At 52.9% G+C, this 20,503-nt stretch overlaps 1 protein-coding gene across 3 annotated transcripts in view; it reads right to left on the reverse strand.

The window, feature by feature from the left end:
- Window positions 1-20,044, reverse strand: part of AGO2 (argonaute RISC catalytic component 2) — a 97,854-nt gene extending 77,810 nt beyond the window's left edge. For 2 of the 3 annotated variants that reach the window (XM_081258089.1, XM_081258087.1), the window contains exon 1: window positions 19,890-20,043. Coding sequence is in view for 2 of the 3 variants with exons in the window: in XM_081258087.1 (XP_081114213.1) it covers window positions 19,890-19,911 (22 nt within the window). In the remaining variant the exon portion in view is untranslated. Of the gene's footprint in view, window positions 1-19,889 lie in introns of all 3 variants that reach the window. The other variant, XM_081258088.1, reaches the window with a different exon arrangement.
- Window positions 20,045-20,503: the final 459 nt, after the last annotated feature.

The raw sequence follows: 20,503 nt of genomic DNA on the forward strand, positions 1-20,503 counted from the left end.
GTGCCTAGAGCCCAGGCTCCGCAACAACAGAAGCCACCGCAATGAGAAGCCCGTGCACTGCAACTAAGAGTAACCCCAGCTCGCCACAACTAGAGAAAGCACAGCAACGAAGACCCAACACAGCCAAAAATAAATAAATAAATTTATTAAAAAAGAGTCATGTACCACAGTGTTCACTGCAGCCTTATTTACAATAGCCAGGACATGGAAGCAACCTAAATGCCCATCAACAGATGAATGGATAAAGAAGATGTGGCACATATATACAATGGGATATTACTCAGCCATAAAAAGAAACAAAATTGAGTTATCTGCAGTGAGGTGGATGGACCTAGAGTCTGTCATACAGAGTGAAGTAAGTCAGAAAGAGAAAAACAGGGCCTCCCTGGTGGCGCAGTGGTTGAGAGTCCGCCTGCCGATGCAGGGGATACGGGTTCGTGCCCCGGTCTGGGAGGATCCCATATGCCGCGGAGCGGCTGGGCCCGTGAGCCATGGCCGCTGGGCCTGCGCGTCCGGAGCCTGTGCTCCGCAACGGGAGAGGCCACAACAGTGAGAGGCCCGCATACCGCAAAAAGAAAAAAAAAAAAAAAAAAAAGAAAGAGAAAAACAAATACCGTATGCTGACATGTATAGATGGAATCTAAAAAAAAAAAAATGGTTATGAAGAACCATTGCAGGACAGGAACAAAGACGCAGATGTAGAGAATGGACTTGAGGACACGGGGAGGGGGAAGGGGAAGCTGGGACGAAGTGAGAGAGTGGCACTGACATATACACAATAGCAAATGTAAAATAGATAGCTAGTGGGAAGCAGCCGCATAGCACAGGGAGATCAGCTCGGTGCTTTGTGACTATCTAGAGGGGTGGGATAGGAAGGGTGGGAGGGAGGGAGACGCAAGAGGGAGGGGATATGGGGATGCATGTATATGTATAGCTGATTCACTCTTGTTATACAGCAGAAACTAACACACATTGTAAAGCAATTATACTCCAATAAAGATGTTTAAAAAAAAAAAAGAAAAGAAAAGAACAGCACCCTGCGAGTGGCACGCAGCCAGCAGGACGCCCACTGAGCTGCTACTGCCATCACTGAACTGACCCCTCCTGCCCGCTGCAGTCTTCATACACCTGCCAGCTGAAGCCACTTCCCGAGTCTCAAACTTCACGTGTGTGATTCTCATTAATGCCCTCCTCACACAAGGGCCTGTGGCCACTCCCTGCCGGTCACTGCCATTCACTCATTCATTGCTTTCAGCACAGTCCATAATTAACTGCTTCCTAAGTCCTGTAATCATGCTGTAAATAGCACTTTTAGCTGTAAGGATACAGGTATTGATTGGCTAAATGCAAACATTTAAAACAAACCACTTTTAAAGTAAGCAAAAAATGGGACTTCCCTGGCTGTCCAGTGGGTAGGACTCCGCGTTCTCAATGCAGGGGGCCCGCGTTCGATCCCTGGTCAGGGAACAACCCAGGTTAGATCACACAGCATGCCGCAACTAAGAAGTCTGCGTGCCACAACCAAGATCCTGTGTGCCGCAACAAAGACCCAGCGCAGCCAAAATAAATAAATAAATGTTTAAATAAAATAAGCAAAAATGTAATAAAGTGGATGGAGACAGGGCACCACGCAGGACTCAGGTCCTACTGGCCCAGGAGCAGCCAACCAGGGGTCAGCCGCCACCAGCTGCCTACACCGGCTCTTAGGCTCCAGGGCCCACAGGTGGCCATTCGCTGCTGCCCTGGCCCCAGGGAGTCTGCCGAGCGCACGGCCCAGCTTTCACCACACTGAAACAGCCGTCTGAGCGGTGGCAGAGACAAAGCCAAAGAGCCAAAATGAAGCTCTCCACTAGTGGATCAACAGCTGACATTTTAGGGACGGAATAAAAGGGCACCACACATCAGGTCAGAAATAGTAGTTTCTGTGGACTGTGGCATGCTTTGGGGAGATAAACACAAGTTAAATGAAATTTTAACACGCTCAGAGGCGTTTTGCTGGTTTAAAAAGCTGGATGAGCTTCTTGGAAGTGTCGGTTTTCCAGCTCTCCACACAGCTTTGTTACACGCAGAGATGTTCCCCTTCCGGGCACCACATACCCCATCCACGCAGTTGCCTGTTTCAAATTAAAACACACTATTGAGTTACAGCACTAACGGGTCTGCTTTGTTTCTTCTGGGGCTTTGTTTAGAAATAACTTTGACAATGTCCAAGCAAACAACTTGGACCAAAGACCAGAACGGTCACTTAGAAGAAAAAGCTGTTCCCATTCGAAGAAGGGTTTTTTATGAGAAACACATGCTACGTCACTCATCTATATCAACTTGTAATCTGTAATCTCTCAACCAAAGCTCACCCCCAGTGGACGCACCTTTCTGGAATATAATGGAAGATCCTGTGGACTGACGGACGTGCTGCCACGCAGGGCACGCTCAGTGGAGTACTGGGGGCACTACAGAGGGTTTGCACTGGGAGGTCCACGTCCTTGCACAGGCACCCCTGTGACCAAGCCCTGCACAACTTCTCTGCCCCGTGGCCCAGGCCAGAGAGGAGCCTCCCCAAGACGTCCCCAAGCCCACACCTGGCTCACGCAGCCCTCACCAGCCCCAGGCAGCACTGGCACAAACGTCCCTCTAAGCGTAATTTTCAGATTCCTCTAAGAAGGGCATACTCCTTAAAGAAGCCGCAACATTTCTTCCACCCGCTAAAATCATCGCTGTAATAATAAGTAACATGCATTGAGCACTCCCTAGGCATCAGCAGGCACTTGCCATGTTAACTCATTTTTTACCTTCACAATAAAATGACTGTTAATATGATCATTGTAACAACAAGTTATATTAATTATTATGTAATTAACAATCATATAACATTGATAATTACAATAAGTGTAATCAGCATTTATTATAACTAAATATATCTCTATATTATATACAAAACACATTATGCTGACAAATGTCCTGATAGCTGACACATAATTTTACATTGTTATTAGTTATAATAAAAATTGGTACTATCAACACCCCCATTTTACAGGCACCAGCAGTAACGTGGCGAGTGAGGTGATGCTGTGAACCCAGGACACAGCCGCAGAACCCCTGTTCCAGTTCTCCTGGGCCCCCCAAGAAGGGGAGCTCCCCAGGGGGTGCAGCAGCTCCATTCTTCTCTGTTCTCAGCCTTGGGATACGTTGTCCACCCAGAGGGTGCTCAGCAGGTGTCCCGGGGCCCACCTTATGCATGAAGTCGACTTATTAGCACAGAGCCTGTGTAATTGACACCTAGGGACTAGACATGTCTTGGCACTAACCGTTTCTATCTAAGTGCCAGTGTGTTTTTAGTAAGCAGCCTGTCTCCTCCCCCACCCTACACACACACACACACACACACACACACCCTCCACCAAATGGATGCCGACAACCTAATCTCCACTAGCAACAGTGCTGCGGGTGCAGCCACGAGACGTGGTCCTGCCCTCTGGCAGCTTAGGGTCAGTGAGAGACAGGACACCAAGCCATCCCTCAACACTTTTCTGGGGACGGTAAAAACGTGCTCTGAAGGAAAAGAGTGTGAGCTCTGAGTACACGTAAGGATGATAGTGAAACCAGCAGCTCCAGGAGCGCTCGAGCCTGTTAACCGACCGAACCTTCACAATGACTCTGAGGGCATTACTGGCACGTCATCGTCCCCTCATCCCCTCCGTCTCGCGCCTCGGTCTCACGCCCATTTGGTATAATGGGCATGAGAACTGTCATGCAGCTGGGTGGCACCTAACCAGGAATCAGGCCACAACTGCCCGTGCTCATCACCTGGGTCCCGTGGGAGACCACCACCTGACACAAGTGTGCTGCCTTCATTACTTACTTTAAACACTGTTGTAAACACACACCCCCAACAAATAAATAGCACTCAGAAATGCTCAAGATATTGGTGAAAAGAAACAACATAAAATTTTCAGTGTGGGCTAACCCCCACTGCGTATGTATAGAAAAAAACGTCTGGAAGCAAACATATACATATTGTTAACACATTAACTATTGCTTCTAAGGAATATTACCAGTGGATATTTTCTCTTTTTATTTCAGTATTTCTAAATTATTTGAAATGAGCATGTATTCCTTTTATCATGAAGGGTAGAATAATTTTTTTTTTTTTAATTAGAACCAAAAGGCAACAGTGCCTGTGGTCACAGTCCAGACCGTAAGGAAAACCTGTGGAGCGGAAGGGGGGGGTCGGCACCTCTGTTCTGGAGATCACGGCTGCTGCTCCTGGTCCAGGAAGGCTGCCCCCCGGCCCATCGGCTCCCACGCCAGCCAGTGAGCGGGAAGCACGCATGCCTGGGATTCTCACTGCACCAACAGTCCATCCGCGTAGAGCAGCCAGCCAGCCCTCCCAGGCTGCGGCCACTGTCACCAAGTCTCTACTCCTGGGCTCCGGCACATACTTGCAGCAACCCTAGCGTTTAGGAGGGCAACCCTGTAACAGAGCTGGGGTCCCAAGTCGCCTCAATTTGTTTCAGATTTCAAATGCAACACGAATAACAGTCTCATTTTCACACCGGACTGCTTATTACCATCCACAAACATTAAACTAAATTTCTTTTTTCTTTTTTTCCTTTTTGGCCACACCGCATGGCTTGTGGGATCTTAGTTCCCCAGCCAGGGATTGAACCCACGCCCTCGGCAGTGAAAGTACCAAGTCCCAACCACTGGACTACCAGGGAATTCCCTAAACTGAATTTCTCGTATACTAGAAGAACTCGGAGCAAGGACACAAGAGACACAAAACAACAATGCTCAACTATACTTTAATTAAAACAAATTAAAAATGAAACCATCATGCAACGCAGCATATGCTGCACGGCTCTCTCAGTGACTGTTAGAGGAAGGGGGACAGGGCAGAGCAGGCGCCCCAAGGCCGCGTGCTGACCCCACCCAAGGGGGGGACAAGGAGCGAGGGGGGACCTTGGGAAGCTACCGTCCGGACTGAGCACTCCACGGCCAAATGCTGGGGAGCCAGGCACAGATCGGTTCTCCAGTGAGCAGGCCTGTTTCTCCCAGCGGCCGGGCAGTCATTCCAAAACTACTTTCTGTGTACGCCAAGTCTGAACAAATAAGCAAATACACTGTGGATAATGAGACCCAGACTTCTCACTACCTGATGAAGAAGTTATAAATAAGGAAAGAAGAAAGCAAGAATAAACCACGTGATATGGGATTGGAATCAGAAATGCAAGTGTGAACTCACGGCTTCTAATACATACACAGAGAGATAAATACAGATGTGTATGTACAGGCCTGTGAGTACAAATACATGCATATCTTGTGTACACTGAGAGAACCAGAAGCGAGGGCACCCCAGGGGGCTAGGAGCACACTCAGCAAGCAGGTCTCAGCTTCTCACACCATCTCTCCAAGAAAAAGAACCAGGGCTCCTCGACGAAATGAATGGGGCAGGAAAAATACAAGAAGAGACTGGAGTATCCTGTAGCTCCAGAAGGGAAATAATTAGAAAACGGTGGGGCGTGTTGAAAAGATGGACGCACCAACCTGAAAGAGCTCCACATCAAGGTCACAAAAGACAAAGAAAGAACGAGGAATTGTCACAGATTGGAGAAAGTGAGGGGACGTGCAAGGTAGGCTCCCGAGGCTGGACAGAGGCCCAGAACGGGACAGGGGGCTAGGCTGGATGGGGGCCCAGAACTGGACATGGGGTGTCCGGGAAATGGACATTAGTCAGACTAACAGCCAAATTTGAGTAAGATCTTTAGATGGTGTAATAGTACTATGCCAATGTTAATCTCCTGGTTTTCGTAACTGTCCTCCAATTATATAAGATGATAACACTGAGGGGAGCTGGTATGGGAACTCCACTGTAGCGCTGTTCTGGCTACTTTCCTGTAAGTCTAAAATTATTTCAAAAGAAATGAATCCTTACGAATGCAATGACACGATACTTCAAGTAACGGAGGGTGGGGAGCAGGGGAGAGACAGGTGAGCGAGGCTGCCGCGAACGGCTGAGCGGAGTGACGGCCGCGCGTGGGCTCCTGTATTGCTCCCTCTGCTTTCATGTGCATTTGAAAGTTTCTTCACTAAAAAGCCCCTTAAAATTTTTTTCAAAGTCTGCAAAACTCAACTTAAATCTGCCCACTTCTCCTAGTACGCTGCGTCACCACCCGTCCAAGCCCCAAACACATCAGACACCTTCCAGACCCTCTGCTCTCCCAGGACCACACCTGCTCCATCCTCCGCCTGCAGGACCTCTCCAGTGGGACACTTCTGCACATTGCCAAGCCACTTCCCATCTCTTCTCCACCCGGCAGCCAGGGGCTCCTCAGAAACATACAAGGCATGCGTGCGTCTCTCACACCGGCGCCCCAGTGTTCTGGATTAAAAGCGCTGTGCTCAGGGAGGCCTCTGCCCCTGGGCCCATGCAGCCCCATCCCAGGTGCAGCCCCATCCCAGGCCCCCAACAGGCCAGGGTCCCCGCCACATTCGCTCTGGAATTTGCCCCCTCCCGCCTGCACTAAAACACCCGCCATCTCGCATGGATTTGCGGTGACCACGCATTGCACGTCTGTGTTCACGACTCGGTCAGTGAGCTCAGTGGGCAGAGGCGACCTGGGTTTGCACCCATCATTGTCCCCCGGCACTGAGCAAGAGGCCCAGCACATAGCTGGCACTCAGTACTTACTCAAAGAGTGAGCATTTTTGACATTAGACACACAGGCCTGATCTCGGTTTTGGACTCTCATATTCTTTCCCACCCTGTTAAAGTATGTTTAGCTTTACTGTGTTTATCTAATTGTCCAGATTCCAAACATACTCTAAACTCTAGCACAAAGAAATGGATATGCCTTATAGCTATTAGGTAGATCTTGGCAAAACATGCTTAAATCTAATATCTTTTTCCACTTTGGTAAGTAACAGAATATGCCAGATATGATATATTACATTAAGAACTCCACTTTCTAAAAGGCTGCGATGACAATAATCAGTGTCGCTGAGGACGTGGAGAAACAAACCACTGCTGGCAGAAACGTAAAGTGGTGCAGCCACCATGGAAACAGTTCAGCAGCTCTTCACAAGGTGACAGAGTAAAACCCAGCAATTCCACTCCTAGGTATGCGCCCAAGAGAAATGAAGACGCATGCCACACACCATATACGAATATGGGGTATACGGATGTTCACAGCAGCGCTATTCACAACAGCCAAAAGGTAGAAACCACTCAAATGCCCACCAACAACAGATGAATGGATAAAACACACTGTGATATAGCCACAAAATGGGTTATTCAACCATAAAGGAAAAGGAAGTGCGGACACACGCTAGGACACAAATCTTGAAAACATTACGCTCAGTGAAAAAAGCCAGACGTAAAAGGTCATATGTTTTATGATTCCATTTACATGAAATATCCAGAGGAAGCAAATCCACAGACAGAATGAAGACTGGTGGCTGCCAGGGATGGAGGGAGTGGGGAATGGGGAGTGACTCCTTAATGGGTACAGGATTTTCTTTTGGGGTGACGAAAATGTTTTGGCACTAGATAGAGGTGATGGTCGCCTGACACTGAATGTACTAAATGCCACTGAATTGTTCACTTTAAAATGGTTTATATTATGTGAATTTCATCTCAATTAAAAAAAAAAAAAGAGGCCGTGACATTTTGAAAACACCGCCTCTCTGAAACACCGATCTTTTTTCTCTCCCTTTGTTGACGTGCAGACACACTTGGAATAGACCACACAAGTAAAAGAAGCAGGGGAAAGTGCTGTAGGTTTGCCTTGAAGGAGGCCAGGGACCTGGACCAGGGGAATGAAACCCCACCTTACAGCAGCAGCCTGAGCATGCCCAACCTGAAGGATGACTCTGCAAGATTCGTTAACAGCCATGATTCTACGACACGGACTGAAAAACACCTATTTCAATAAAAACATGGAAAAATAAAATATAAACCGCTCTTCAAATAAGTGTTTGTTGGAACGACACCAGGTACCATCGGATAGCTTAGTAGGGTGTGTCTCATCCTTAAAGTATGTCGTGCTGGGATGGTGACTCGCCAGTGCTGGGATGGTGACTCGCCGGCCAGCCAGGAGGGCACCACCCTCGGCCCGCTGCCCCCGTGGCAGACGCTGATAAACCCAACTGGGCGCCCTCCTCCTCCTCCGATAAGCCCAGACTGAGGCTCAGCCTCTTTCTCAACACAATGCTCCAGACACCCAGGACGCCCACCACCTCAGGTGAGACGCTTCCCTGGTGGAATGAGATTCAGATCCCTCAAAAAGTCAACCTAGTTCTTTGTTTCTCTTCTAAAGACAAAAGAAAAAAAATTGCCACCCAGAGTTCCTACAGTTTTATAACCAAATTTCTCACCATCTTTTCTACTTACATCACAGCATTTATTTATTTAAATGTATTTATTTTATTTATTTATTTTTGGCTGCGCTGGATCTTTGTTGCTGTGCCTGGGCTTTCTCTAGCTGCGGCGAGCTGGGTCTACTCTTCGTTGCGGTGCGCGGGCTTCTCATTGTGGTGGCTTCTCTTGTTATGGAGCATGGGCTCTGGGCGCGTGGGCTTCGGTAGTTGTGGCATGAGGGCTCAGTAGTTGTGGCGCATGGGCTTAGTTGCCCTGCGGCATGTGGGATCTTCTCAGACCAGGGATCGAACCCATGTCCCCTGCTCTGGCAGGCGGAGTCTAACCACTGCACCACCAGGGAAGCCCACAGCATTTATTTTTCAGAGAATTTTCACCCAAGACATGCATTTTCCCCTTAACTCACCCCTAGAATCCCATCATTGAGAGAAAGTGGCTCAGCAGCCCTTCATCACAGGACCCCAGCACCTGGTGAAACCACAACTCTCAGCTTGGTCCCGAGTCCCATCCCAGCACCACACCTGCCCAGCCCTGCCCTGTGCACTTGCATGCATTAATGTGCTTTATCCTCACAGGAAGGGAGGCACTCATCCCCACTTTACAGGTGAAGACACTGGCTACAAACAGGCGCAGGTGCTCTCTCAGGCTCCCCCCTCCACGTGCCCATGCAGCTTCTAGCTGGGTGCCTCCTTCCAGGCCTGTCTCCTGAGGGCACAGCTTTGGACAAGATCTAAGGAAGCCAAGAGGGAGGCAGTCGGCCTCTAACAGCCAGAGCAGCAGTGCGGCTCGGGGTTGCCCGCGCGGAACCTCCCAGCACCGAGGGCCGAGGCACTCACAGGAGGGCGGTGGAGCGGCTGCAGGGTGCTGCGGCAGACCCCACTGCCTGCCTGTTGAGAGGTCACGCGGTTACCCTCCCACGGACATCCACTACCCATCTAAGTAGGTCAGTTGGCAAGTGGCCCCCTGGTCCACTTCCCTCCACACTGCCCGACAGTCAGCACCCTGGACTCCAGGCAGAGCTGGAGAGAAGAACCACAGGGCGCCAGGGGTAAGGGAGGGCCAAGCGAGAAGAGGCGCCACGCCAGGCTGGGGGCAGGGCTTTTCAGACGTGCACACAAGTTTCAACTCAATTGATTTAGCTTTTAAACAATGAAGAATTGAACGTAATAAGGATTTATCGAGTAAAAAGAAAACACTACGGTAGACACTGGAAAGACAAAACATAACCAGGATGGTCCTGGGCGGCGAGCAAATGGAGTTTACAACAGAATGAAGGAAACAGGCCCCCACCAGGCAAAATGCACTGGGTGCTATAAAGATGCAAAGTGAATGCCATGGGGTTTTTTCTCCCGGATTTCTTAGGATCGCCTGAAATTTAGCATATCTACAAAAGAAAGCTTACCCCTGCAGCTCCTTCCCTACCCGGGGTCGCCTCGCTGACGCCAGCAGGTCAGCGGCGGGGAGCGGTTTTCACCTCCCGCCCCGACACAGGCCTCCCAGCTCTCTCCACTCTCCTCCCCTCAGCACTGACCTGCCACCAACAGGGAACCTTACCACGTCCCCACCAAACATAGGTAAAGACTCCTGTCACCGGCCAGACCACCCCAGCCTGTCACACACCTGCCAAATACTCAGAGGGTCCCCGTTACCTGCAGAACAGAAAAAAGTCTCACCCTCAGTTCACCTTCCGGGTACCCACAGCATCACCTCCAAACCCCCGACATCACACTCAGTGCCTGCCTACCTGGACCAGCCTCTCTTCTCAACAGGCTGTCCTGCCTTCAGGCTGTTCACTGACATTCCTCTGCCTTCAAGACAGATCCAAACCCAAACAGTTGCCCAGGGGAAGTTTTTGTTGTGGATACAGAGCATCAGCGTTGTACAAACCCTAATGAATTAATGGAACCTAATGATTAACGATCAACAGCAACTAGTATTCACACCAAAAAAAAAGCAACAAAACCCAAAAAAGTAGAACCTGCATCAGATCAAGCCTTTGGGTCTGACCACTAATTTGCAAGAAATCCACACAGGACAGACAAACAAACACGCTGAATTACACCAAGGAGACGCAATCAGCGAAATCTAGTTGGTGGGGAAAGGAGACAACACACACAAGCCAGCTTCTTCAACCCACCAAGAGCAGCGGGAAAGAAGGCGGCAAAAACGAGAGGTTCAGAGAGTGGCTGTTTAGGGGAGACCAGCTCGGTGCTCTGTGACCACCTAGAGGGGTGGGATAGGGAGGGCGGGAGGGAGACGCAACAGGGAGGGGACATGGGGACATGTGTATGCATACGACTGATTCACTTTGTTATGAAGCAGAAACGAACACAACTTTGTAAAGCAATTATACTCCAATAAAGATGCTAAAAAAAAAAAAGAGTGGTTGTTTAGGTCTGGTGGTGGGGGGTAGGGATGAGGAGTCACAGCTAACGGGTACAGCCCTTCTTTGGGGGGAGGGAACAAAAATGTCCAAAATTAGGTTGTGGGGATGGTTGCACAAGTCTGTGAAGGTACTAAAGCACGCGGAGTTTTACACTTTAAATGGTGAATTGTATGGTACATCTCAATTGTGAGTTACATCTCAATAAAGCTCTTATTTTAAGACTCACATCAGCCAATCACAATGTGGACCTTATCTGGATCCCGATCCAATGAGCTGTTAACAATCCATGACATGTGAGAAACTGAGCAGATCTGGACTAACTGTGTGGTCCAGGACACTGGTAACTAGGGGTTATGTGAGGGCGGAGGGGGAGGAAAAGACAGACATCCTTATATCACAGAGATATCCTCAGACATACTGTAAATTAAATGAGATGACTGGGGTCTGCATCAAGACAAGGAGCAGGGGGAACTTCCCTGGCAGTCCAGTGGGTAAGACCCCAAGCTCCCAACGCAGGGGGCCCAGGTTCCATCCCTGGTCGGGGAACTAGATCCCGCATGAACGCCGCAACTAAGAGCTCGCATGTCGCAACTAAAGATCCCGTGTGCTGAAGATCCCGTGTGCCTCGACTAAGACCTGACGCAGCCAAAATAAGTAAGTCAATATTAAAAAAAAAAAAAAAAAAAGACAAGCTGCAGGGACTGCCCTGGCGGTCCAGCAGTTAAGACTCCGCGCTTCCACTGCAGGGGCGCAGGTTCGATCCCTGGTCGGGGAAAAGATTCCTCATGCCCCTCAGTGCGGCCAAACATAAAGAAAGACAAGCGCGAGGGGCAGGACTGTGCCTGGGGCTCCTGATGAAACACGGCTGTCTGTGGGGACCCGCGGGGGCAGGACACAGGCTATTCCCTCCGCCCACGCTCTCCAGCCGACCCGGGCTCAGCCCTCCACACTAACCTCCTCCAGGCCGGCTCCCTGCCTCCACACGTCCAGAGATCACTGTAAAAACTCTGCCGGCTGATGCCCTCCTCTGCCCAGCCCCTCCTGGGCTCAAAGTCCCACCAAAGGCTCCAAGCTCAGCATGACCTCCCTCCCCCCTCTTCTTCTGGCCCAAGTTGCTCCAAGGTGCCTTCTCAATGCGCCTGCACTGACCACCATGCAGCAGGGCCCCGATCCTGCTCACCTGGCTTCTCCATCACAGGTGCCCCAGGCGCACTTGACAACCACGTGACTTGTACACGACTTGTTTCGATTCTCCATCTCCCCTCACATGTGCTCTGACTGTTCACTCCCCAAAGCCATCCATGCCTCCAGCTCAGGGTTAAGTTGTGATTACCAGTCTTGGCACTGAGACGCCCTCCAAGTGTAACATGATGCTCTTGTAGTGAGGCACGCGTGTTCACACTGAACAAACCGCACACTTGCTAAAACAGCAGCACACAGCGGAAACCAAAGGTCCCCAGCGATGTCCCCCGCCCCCAGTCACCACGTAGAATCACAGGTAGAACACTGTCTTCTGGTTCACCCAGCTGTGCCAGCTCACCATCTGGAGACAGAATCTGGTGCTCCCCCGGCATCACTGCCACCACGTGACCACGCAAGGCGGGTCCCCACCGCACAGCACAGCTGGGTCTGTGCTGACCGACTCTGCCAGGAACGTGAGCTCCGAGCATCAAGGCCGACCTTTCACTTCCCTAGTACTGAGCCGTACAAGGCAGCTGTGGATACAACGCACCTGGTAAATGGTATTTATCAGGGATGTGGTCTGTGAAATGTATTCGTATCCCTCACGGCTTACAAAGTGAAGACCCAGAGGTCAGCCAGGAGGGTCAAGGAGAGAAGCCACTGTGTGCGGAGGAAACAGCGAGGATAAAGTGACCGAGGGAGGGACACGGCGACCAGCGGCCCCGCCCGGGGCCACGCGCAGAGGGCAGCGACAGAGCACCTGCACCATCGGGTGTTCATTCCCTGTACGAGGAGGCGCCTGAGGCCCAGAGAGGCCGAGCGAATGCCCAGCCACACAGTCAGGATTCAAGCGAGGCCGGCCTGACCCAGAGCCCGTGCCCTGGGTCTGCCCCACAGTGAGAGGAGGTCTGCGGGCGCGTCACGGCGACACCTACAGCTCCCGGGGCTCCAGGCTCTCTGCCGCCCCCGTTTGTGTCCAGTGTTAGCCTTTTATCGCTCTCCATCTTCCTCTGCCTTCTCTCCACTTCTCACTTGTACTTCTCTGTTAGTGCCTTTGTTCCTACAAAAAACAAACAATGCCACCTCCTGCTACCCGTAAGGCCAGGAGAAGTCCTCGGTTTTCTCTCGTTCTACTCAGCCCGCCGCACGGACGGGGCCTTGCCCCACAAGAGTGGCGGCAAGGACTCTGAGAACACAAGTGCCGCCGGGACAGGAGCCTCGGCCACGGTCTCTGAGACTCAGAGGCAGCACCGGCTACAGAGCAGCCCCGTCACGCCCGACACCCTGCCACGGTCGCGTCTCGCGTGAGCTCGGTTAAAGCAAGGGCGGAGAAGCTGGCGAGCAAGTGCCCAGTGCAGGGGCCTCCCACTCTCCGGGCTCACAAACGAACGGCACAAAGCGCGCCCACCTACCCCTGGGCCATGGGAACGGGCCCGCCAGGCTCAAGCTCCTCCACCAGCATCCATGGGGCGCTGTAAGAATCTACTCTCAATGGCTGTATGATTTAACTTGGAGTCAAAGCTGATGAAACATCTCAAATGACTCAGACCTACGAACCTCGGCATTTTGACCTTTTATGTGCAACTCTCTAAGTACTACAGCTCAGAGCTGAGACACCCAGAAATAACGTGGAAAACCACAAACACAGTGCCCCTCAAGGGACTGCCCGGGGGCAGCAGGGAGCGTCAAGATGGGCTTCAGCTGCAACGAGACAGCCTCAGGTGACCAGCTGGCTGGCTTCAGCCCGACTACAGCTCTGTTCGTTTGGTGCTGTGGGTTCTTAAAGATGGATGCAGAACAATTTTCACTGAGAATTCACCGAAGTCCCCAGGAATCACCTTCAGAAGTCCCCTTCTGACCCAATTCTAAGTGAAGCTGTGGACGAGCTGTATTCAAAGCAACGTGGAACCGTAACTACAGCCACTGAAAAGGAGTGGCCTTCATTCAGTCAGACCTTTAAGCTCTCTCAGAAAGGGAACCACAGGTAAACTAAAGCTAACTTCTTACAGTGCATCGCAAGCGCCTCTTCAGAACACCCACGCTCCCACCTAGAACCCCTCCCCCTCCACCGGCGACCCCACTCTCAGGGGCTGCCCTCCAAGGTGTGTTTCCGGCATGAGCTGCTCCCTGGGGCCGCACTAGGCTCCTTTCTGCTTCCTCTCCCCGCCCTCTCTCCCAACACCAATGGGTCTCAAGCTCCTCCTAAAAAGCAAGCACCTGGGACATTTGCAAAATGTAATTTCCTGGGTCTTCAGGGGCAGAGATGGGGAAAAGCCTTCAGGTGATTCTGCGACCAGCTGCGGGGGTGGCTCCAGGCTGCATTCCCCCAAGGCCCCAGCTCCCACTCACTGAGCACCGGCTGTGGGCAGCCCCGTGAACCCACATCCCCCTGAGCCCAAGACCCTGTCCTCCACCCCCAGCGCACGCCTCAGCCTTCCAGAACCTCAAACTCCACACGTCCACATGCCACGCACGATTGCCCTGCCCGGAGCCTGCTGCTCCTTCTGCGGTAACAAAGCTAGACGGGACGGCAGCTTCGTGTTCAAACATTCAGCAAGTGGGGTCAGGAAAGCGAGGACGCGGCCAGCTCCCCACTCCCCGCTCGTGGGCTCTCGCTCTGGGCAGGCCCGTGGTTCTCCCCATGAGGAGGCGGGACCAGACCACTGTGCGGACCCGCCCCCACCCTCGGCCGAGACGAAGGTCCAGCACATCTCACTTCATGCTCACAACAACCCTGAGGTTGGTGCTGTCCCCCGCCCCCCCCATTTCCGAAGTGCGAAAGCCGAGGCTTAGAAAAGATACACAACCGCCAAAGTCACGGAGCTGGTGAGGCATGGTTTGGAGCCCAGATACTAGTGGATGCCGCTGCTAAGTGGAGTCTACCTGGTAAGTGCAGATAACGAGATGCAAAGCTAGGCCAGGGCCAGAGTGCCGGCTGCTGGCTGCTTATACTCACAGGGCACCCACCCCTCTGCCCACGGCCATCCCACCCAGACAGGGCCCACTGTCTTAGGCCCTGACGGCCCACCTCTTCGGTCACACCTGCCCCCATGCTGCTCTGCCAAGGCCGCCTCTTCCACCTGCAGGGCTGCTGGAATTACCTTCCTAGGACCCATGCGATCACATGACACTCCACATGCCACCAAAGCAGATGGCGCCTTTCCCGGTGGGACGTGCCACCTCCCCTACCACCTGCCCACCGGCCACTGGGCCTTCACACCCTCTGTTCCCAGGGCCCACCAGCTCCTTCCTCAGCTCCAGTCACATGAGAGGTCCACAGAGGAACAAATGCACCACAGGACGAAGACGTGGAAACCTAAGGCAGCCGGGCCCAGACAAGGAACCTGAGGCCCAGGATGGGGACAGGGCTGGAGCCCATGACCAGGCTCCCTGCCTGTCCACTGCTGGAGCCATGACCTTGAGGAAAGTGAGAGAAAGGCGAGAAAGGTGGGGTTTCAAGTTCTCAGCAAGCAGGGCCGTCTCCCCCACCTGCAGTTAACCACGGGGTGGGGGGGGTATGCAGCGCACCCCTGCGGCACAAAGCAGAAGCTCTCTAGGACCGCGCCTGTGACCTTCAGGTTGTATGAGGATTTTAGTAGTAAGTGGGAAGCACTGAAGCGTCGGACAAGTCAGCAATGCTGAAGCCCTTTGTTTTTGAGCCTGTCTACGAGGCTAAGATTTAGGGAACGCTGTTAGGGAGACGTCCACCCTGATTGGCCACCGTCCGTGCACACCTGTCGTCCCAGGGAAGTAATTAAGAGTGCCCCGTTTCACTTGCACAAGTTCCCAGTTTGGAGGATAAACTGTAGTGTCGCCAAGGGTACAGCTCTGTCCAAAGATAAATTAGGAGGGCACAGCTGCCTGGTCACAAAGAGAGAGGACATTTCAGGGTTTTAAATTTTGAGGGAAAAAACGTAGACAAAAAATTAGAATAGTAAATACTTAATGACCTTTTCACTGCCTAGAGTGAAAAAGGACAGGCCTGTAACCCCAGCACCAAACCCCGGCCCGGGAGGCGAGGGCGCTGGCGGCGGGCCATCGGCAGAGGCGGCCGGCCGAGGAGGCTAAGCTGGGGGTGAGGCCGCAAAGTCAAGAGAAATGACTGGGAGCAAACAGGACAGAGGGCGCTGAGAGCCGTCTCCCTCCCACACACTGGGGAAGGAGGGGGTCCACCGCGCCGGATGAGGAGAGAAGCTGCACGAGAGGCACAAGCACCAGGCACGTTCTCCACGTCACACTGTGGTCCTTCTGCTGACACAGCTCCACGTAAAAAGTGGAGTCCACTGCGCTGAAAATTAAAGATGCAAAGCGACCTGTCCCAAAACATCGCTGAAGATAAGTGCGTCTGAATTAAACTTACGAGCAACTGGATCTCATCAGCCTTCCCCAAAGAAACACAGGGACCCTGAACAATTAAAGAAAACTGGGGGGAAAGATATACATCCCTTGAAGAAGAGATCTTAAGGACCTCATTGTCTTCACAAGTCAACGTGGGGGGGGGAGGGCTAGCTGTAGAGTGAGATTAAAGAGCCTCAAAGGCATAAAACCAAATCCATGTGTGAACTTTTAATAAAATTCAGGATCCAAAAACAACCGGGAAGTAAACACACTTCTGCGATAATGAGAAAAATTGATTATGGACTGTTAAGTGTGATAATGGCATTGAGTTTTAAACGTCCCCATCCTTCAGACACGGTACTTAAGCATTCAGGGTGAAACGACAGATGTGGAACTCACTCAAGAGTATTTCCGCAAAAAAGAAGGAGAAAGGGGCAGATTTGAAGCAAATGTGGAAAATCTTGATAGTTGTTGAAGCTGGTGATAGAGAAATGGGAGCCGTATTATACCAGTCACTCTACTCATGTGTACTTTAATTCACAACAGAAACTATTTTAAAAGTCAAGTGATACATTCTGAGCGTTCACAAAACAAGAGGGCGGCAGACTACCCAGCCATGCCCTCCAGCCTGACGCAGCTTCACCCGGGCAAAGGGCCGGCTGCTATTTGGCAACAGTGCACTGTTATTGGAAGACAGGTCATATCTTCACTGAGATAACTGAGGGAGAAGAAGCGGGGTGCAGGAGGAGTTAAATGACACTAGAAACCACAGTGAAAGTTGGTCGTTCTCAGAGTGGTAATCCTTAGATGTCGCTGAAGTTACTTTGTAGCAAAGCTGTGAGGAATGGAACCCACAGGAGTCTGAGCGTGTGAAACCCACAGAAACAACCCCCTTGGAGCATGCAACACTGAGACTCCATTTAAGGTCTTTAAGTGGTTAAAAAAAAAAATTGATTGATCATCTATGAAGGTTCAGGGTCACTGGGGAGTCCACCCATTCTAAACCACTAACTCTTTGGAACAGTTAAAAAAAAAAAAACTAACTAAGAAATAGTAACATACTTAACTTTAGAGTCCAGATACCAATTCACATATGTAATAGCATTTGTAACGGGCATAACGCAGGCTTACTGTGGACTCTATTTTTATATTAATTTACTTAGTAAGTCACTTAATAATTGTATTAAAATGGGAAGTAGCAAAACTATTTGTAATTTTTCTACAATCCAGATCAAATGTCTTTTTATTATTCTAAATTAGGAAATACATTAAAAAGAGTTTCATTGAAGAGACTCTATTCCAAAAATTCCTCTTAAAAATTAAAAGCCTTAGTGTGTAGAATAAAATTAAACAGCACCACAGCCTTATAATTACAGCACGCGTGCATAGCCTGAAATTTGGTTTCATTCCCATCCTGCCATTGGCTAAGAACTATCCTACAGACCCATTTATTTTTTCAACCAAAGCTGTCCGATTTCAGGGCAGCTTTATCTGTGAGCCGAGAACAAGGGGCCCTCTCCCCACCAGGCCACAATGCAGAGGCCCACATCAGAGCATGATTTTTCCAAGAGCCGTTAAGGACCTGAAATGAGCCTGGAAGCCCAGAGCACTAAAGCTTTTTTGAAAATGAAATAGACCAGAAAATATCCCAGTGCAGAGCACGCAGCATGGGTGAGCTGTGCTTCCTGAAGCTCGAGTTTCAATTACACCCGAACACGCGAGGACATGGGCCCAGTCTACATGTAACAGGTGTTTCTCATTGGGGGTCAAGGTCCAAAGGACTGAGAGCCACTTCTCTAAGGGGAATGTATGGAGAGTCAACGGGGATCAGACAGATCGTCCTAATGCTCGCCGGCCACATGACCTTCGCAAGGCTCTTAACCTCTCTGAGCCTCTGCTGTCCATCTTCAAAATGACCACCACCAACTTAGCGAGCTGTCCAATGGATCAGCTAACGTCAGACACAACACAAAGGTTTGACCTTCCTCAAGGTTCTTCGCTTTTTCTGGGCCTTCAACTTTTAAACTGAAAATGTGAAAAAAATGTACAGTGTAGTGGCCAACACTTGCTGGGCTCCTCTACAGGGATCAGCGGGGAGATTCTCACTCACGGAGGTGAGGGCCGACCCTGCCATGTCACGGGTGGGCGCTACCTATCCGGGGCTTCACGGAGCCAAGTCTGCTCCCAGGACCGTGACTACAGAGCCCCTCCGGCCCTTCCCCGCCGGGGCTGAGTCACCTTCCAGATTACGGTTAAAACCATTACGCCTAAAACCATTCCTCTATCAAACTGCTGAGGGCCCATAAGGATTTAAAAGTTGGTCAGGCTCAGCCTTGGAGAACCTTTCTAACTAAGTGACATCAAAAAAAAAGTATTCACGAGGCAGAGAACTGTTTGTGAACACACACAGCAGTGGGGGAAAACGTCAAGGGACCCAAATGGATCAGGAGAGCCCGGAACACGTCGGGCCAGGGCCCCGTCAGCAGGAGGCCGGGGAGGGCTTAGGGCCCCTGGGAGAAGGCAACACTATGCCGAGCCGGCAGGGCCTGCAGCCCGCTGGAACGTGGTGGACAAAGGGGACGGGAAATGCCCTGTCCAAGTGGCAGGGCCAGCGGGAAATTTAGGAGCCACGTGCCTGGCGGGAAAGGGAGAAAGCTTAACAACACTTAACCATTTTCTTGGCCCAGCAAGTTAATCGCCCCTCTACTGTGCATCCAAAAAATGTGTTACTGCTTTAAGTTTTTTAGAACTTTTCTAAAGAAAGAGAGGCTGACTAGTAAGAAGGGATGCTAAGGAAATCAGCCCATCTCCTTACCTTCCTCTAGTAAATTGCAAAAGGCAAATTAGTACTTGAATAGGAGCCGGCGTGTCTGGAATGAAAATGAGACGCACGCAGTTTTAAGGTTTTAGGGTGCCGCTTCCTATCCCTCTCAGTCTACGGCCCTAACTACCAGCACGAATTGGCCAAAATTCAGCATTTCCAGACTTTCCTTCAGAGAAGGGGCCGCAGAAGTACTGGCAAAAAGAAAAACGAAACTGAGAGCGCTCCAGGCTCGCCGCGGCTCGGTCTGCGCCGAGCAGCCGCGCTCCTCCCCGTGCCGCCCGCGCCCCGAGCTCGGCGCCCCCGGCCCGGGCCTCAACGCCCTCGGGCGCTTAGAGCCCGGCCCGGGCCTCGGCCCCCGGCCCCGCCAGCCCCGCTGGCCCCGCCGGCCCCGCGCGGCGCAAGGGCCCAGGCGCCTGGCGCAGGAGGCCGGGCCAGGCGGGCGCCCGGGCCTCGGGCCTACACGCGGGCCGCCCGGCCCAGTCCCCGCTCCGGCCCGGCCCCAGCCCGCCGGACCGTGGCGGGAACGCAGCGCGGGGAGGGCCCAGGCCGCGCGGGGCGCCCCGACGACTCGGGCCCGAGGAGGCCAGGGCTGCGTGTCCGCCGCGGGGCCGAGGAAACGGCCGGCGGCCCCGACCCCCGGCCTCCCGGCCCGCCAGCCCCGGTCCCCCGGCGCCCGCCCGCTGCCCGCGCCGCGCCGCGCTCGCGCCCAGCCCGCCAACCGCCGCCGGCGCCGCGGGGAGGAGCGCGCGAGCGGCCGGGCCGGCGCCCTGAGCGCGAGGACTCACCGGGGCCGGCTCCCGAGTACATGGTGGTGCCGCCGAGGGGCTCCGGGGCCGAGGGGCGGCCGCGCGCGCGCCACGGGCCCCGACGCCGCGAGCCGCGAGGGAGCCGCCGGCCGCACGATCCGCCCCGGCGCGGCCGCCAAACAGGTTTACCCGACGCGGCCGGGGCGGCGGGCGGAGGCGGCGGGCGGGCGGGCGGGCGGGGGAGGGGCGAGGGAGAGCGGGAGGGGGAGGGGGAGGGCGGCCGGGAGGAGGGCGGGGGAGGAGGGAGGGGCCGGGGGAGGGGAGGCGGGGCGGGTCCGCGCGGCGGCGGCGGCGGCAGCGGCGGAGAGGGGTGGGGGCGGGCAGGGGATCCGGGGCGCGGGTGCGGGCGCGGGGCCGGGGGGGCCTGGGGGGCGGCCCTCGCAGCCACTCAGAAGAGCGACGTCTCCTCCGACTGGGCGGAGCGGGCCGCGCGGCGCTGCCACCGGAGGCCGGGAAGAAAGAAAAGAAAACACACCCCTTGTTTCCCCGCCGCCTCCGGCGCGCGTGGGGAGCCCGTTCTGGCTGCTCGCGGGCTGGACCCTTCCCCACCCTTAGCCCCCGCCGGACCGGGTGAACTTGGGCACCGTGTTGAC

The sequence above is a fragment of the Mesoplodon bidens genome (assembly GCF_964165515.1).
Source record: "Mesoplodon bidens genome assembly, chromosome: 16".
NCBI lineage: Eukaryota > Metazoa > Chordata > Mammalia > Artiodactyla > Ziphiidae > Mesoplodon > Mesoplodon bidens.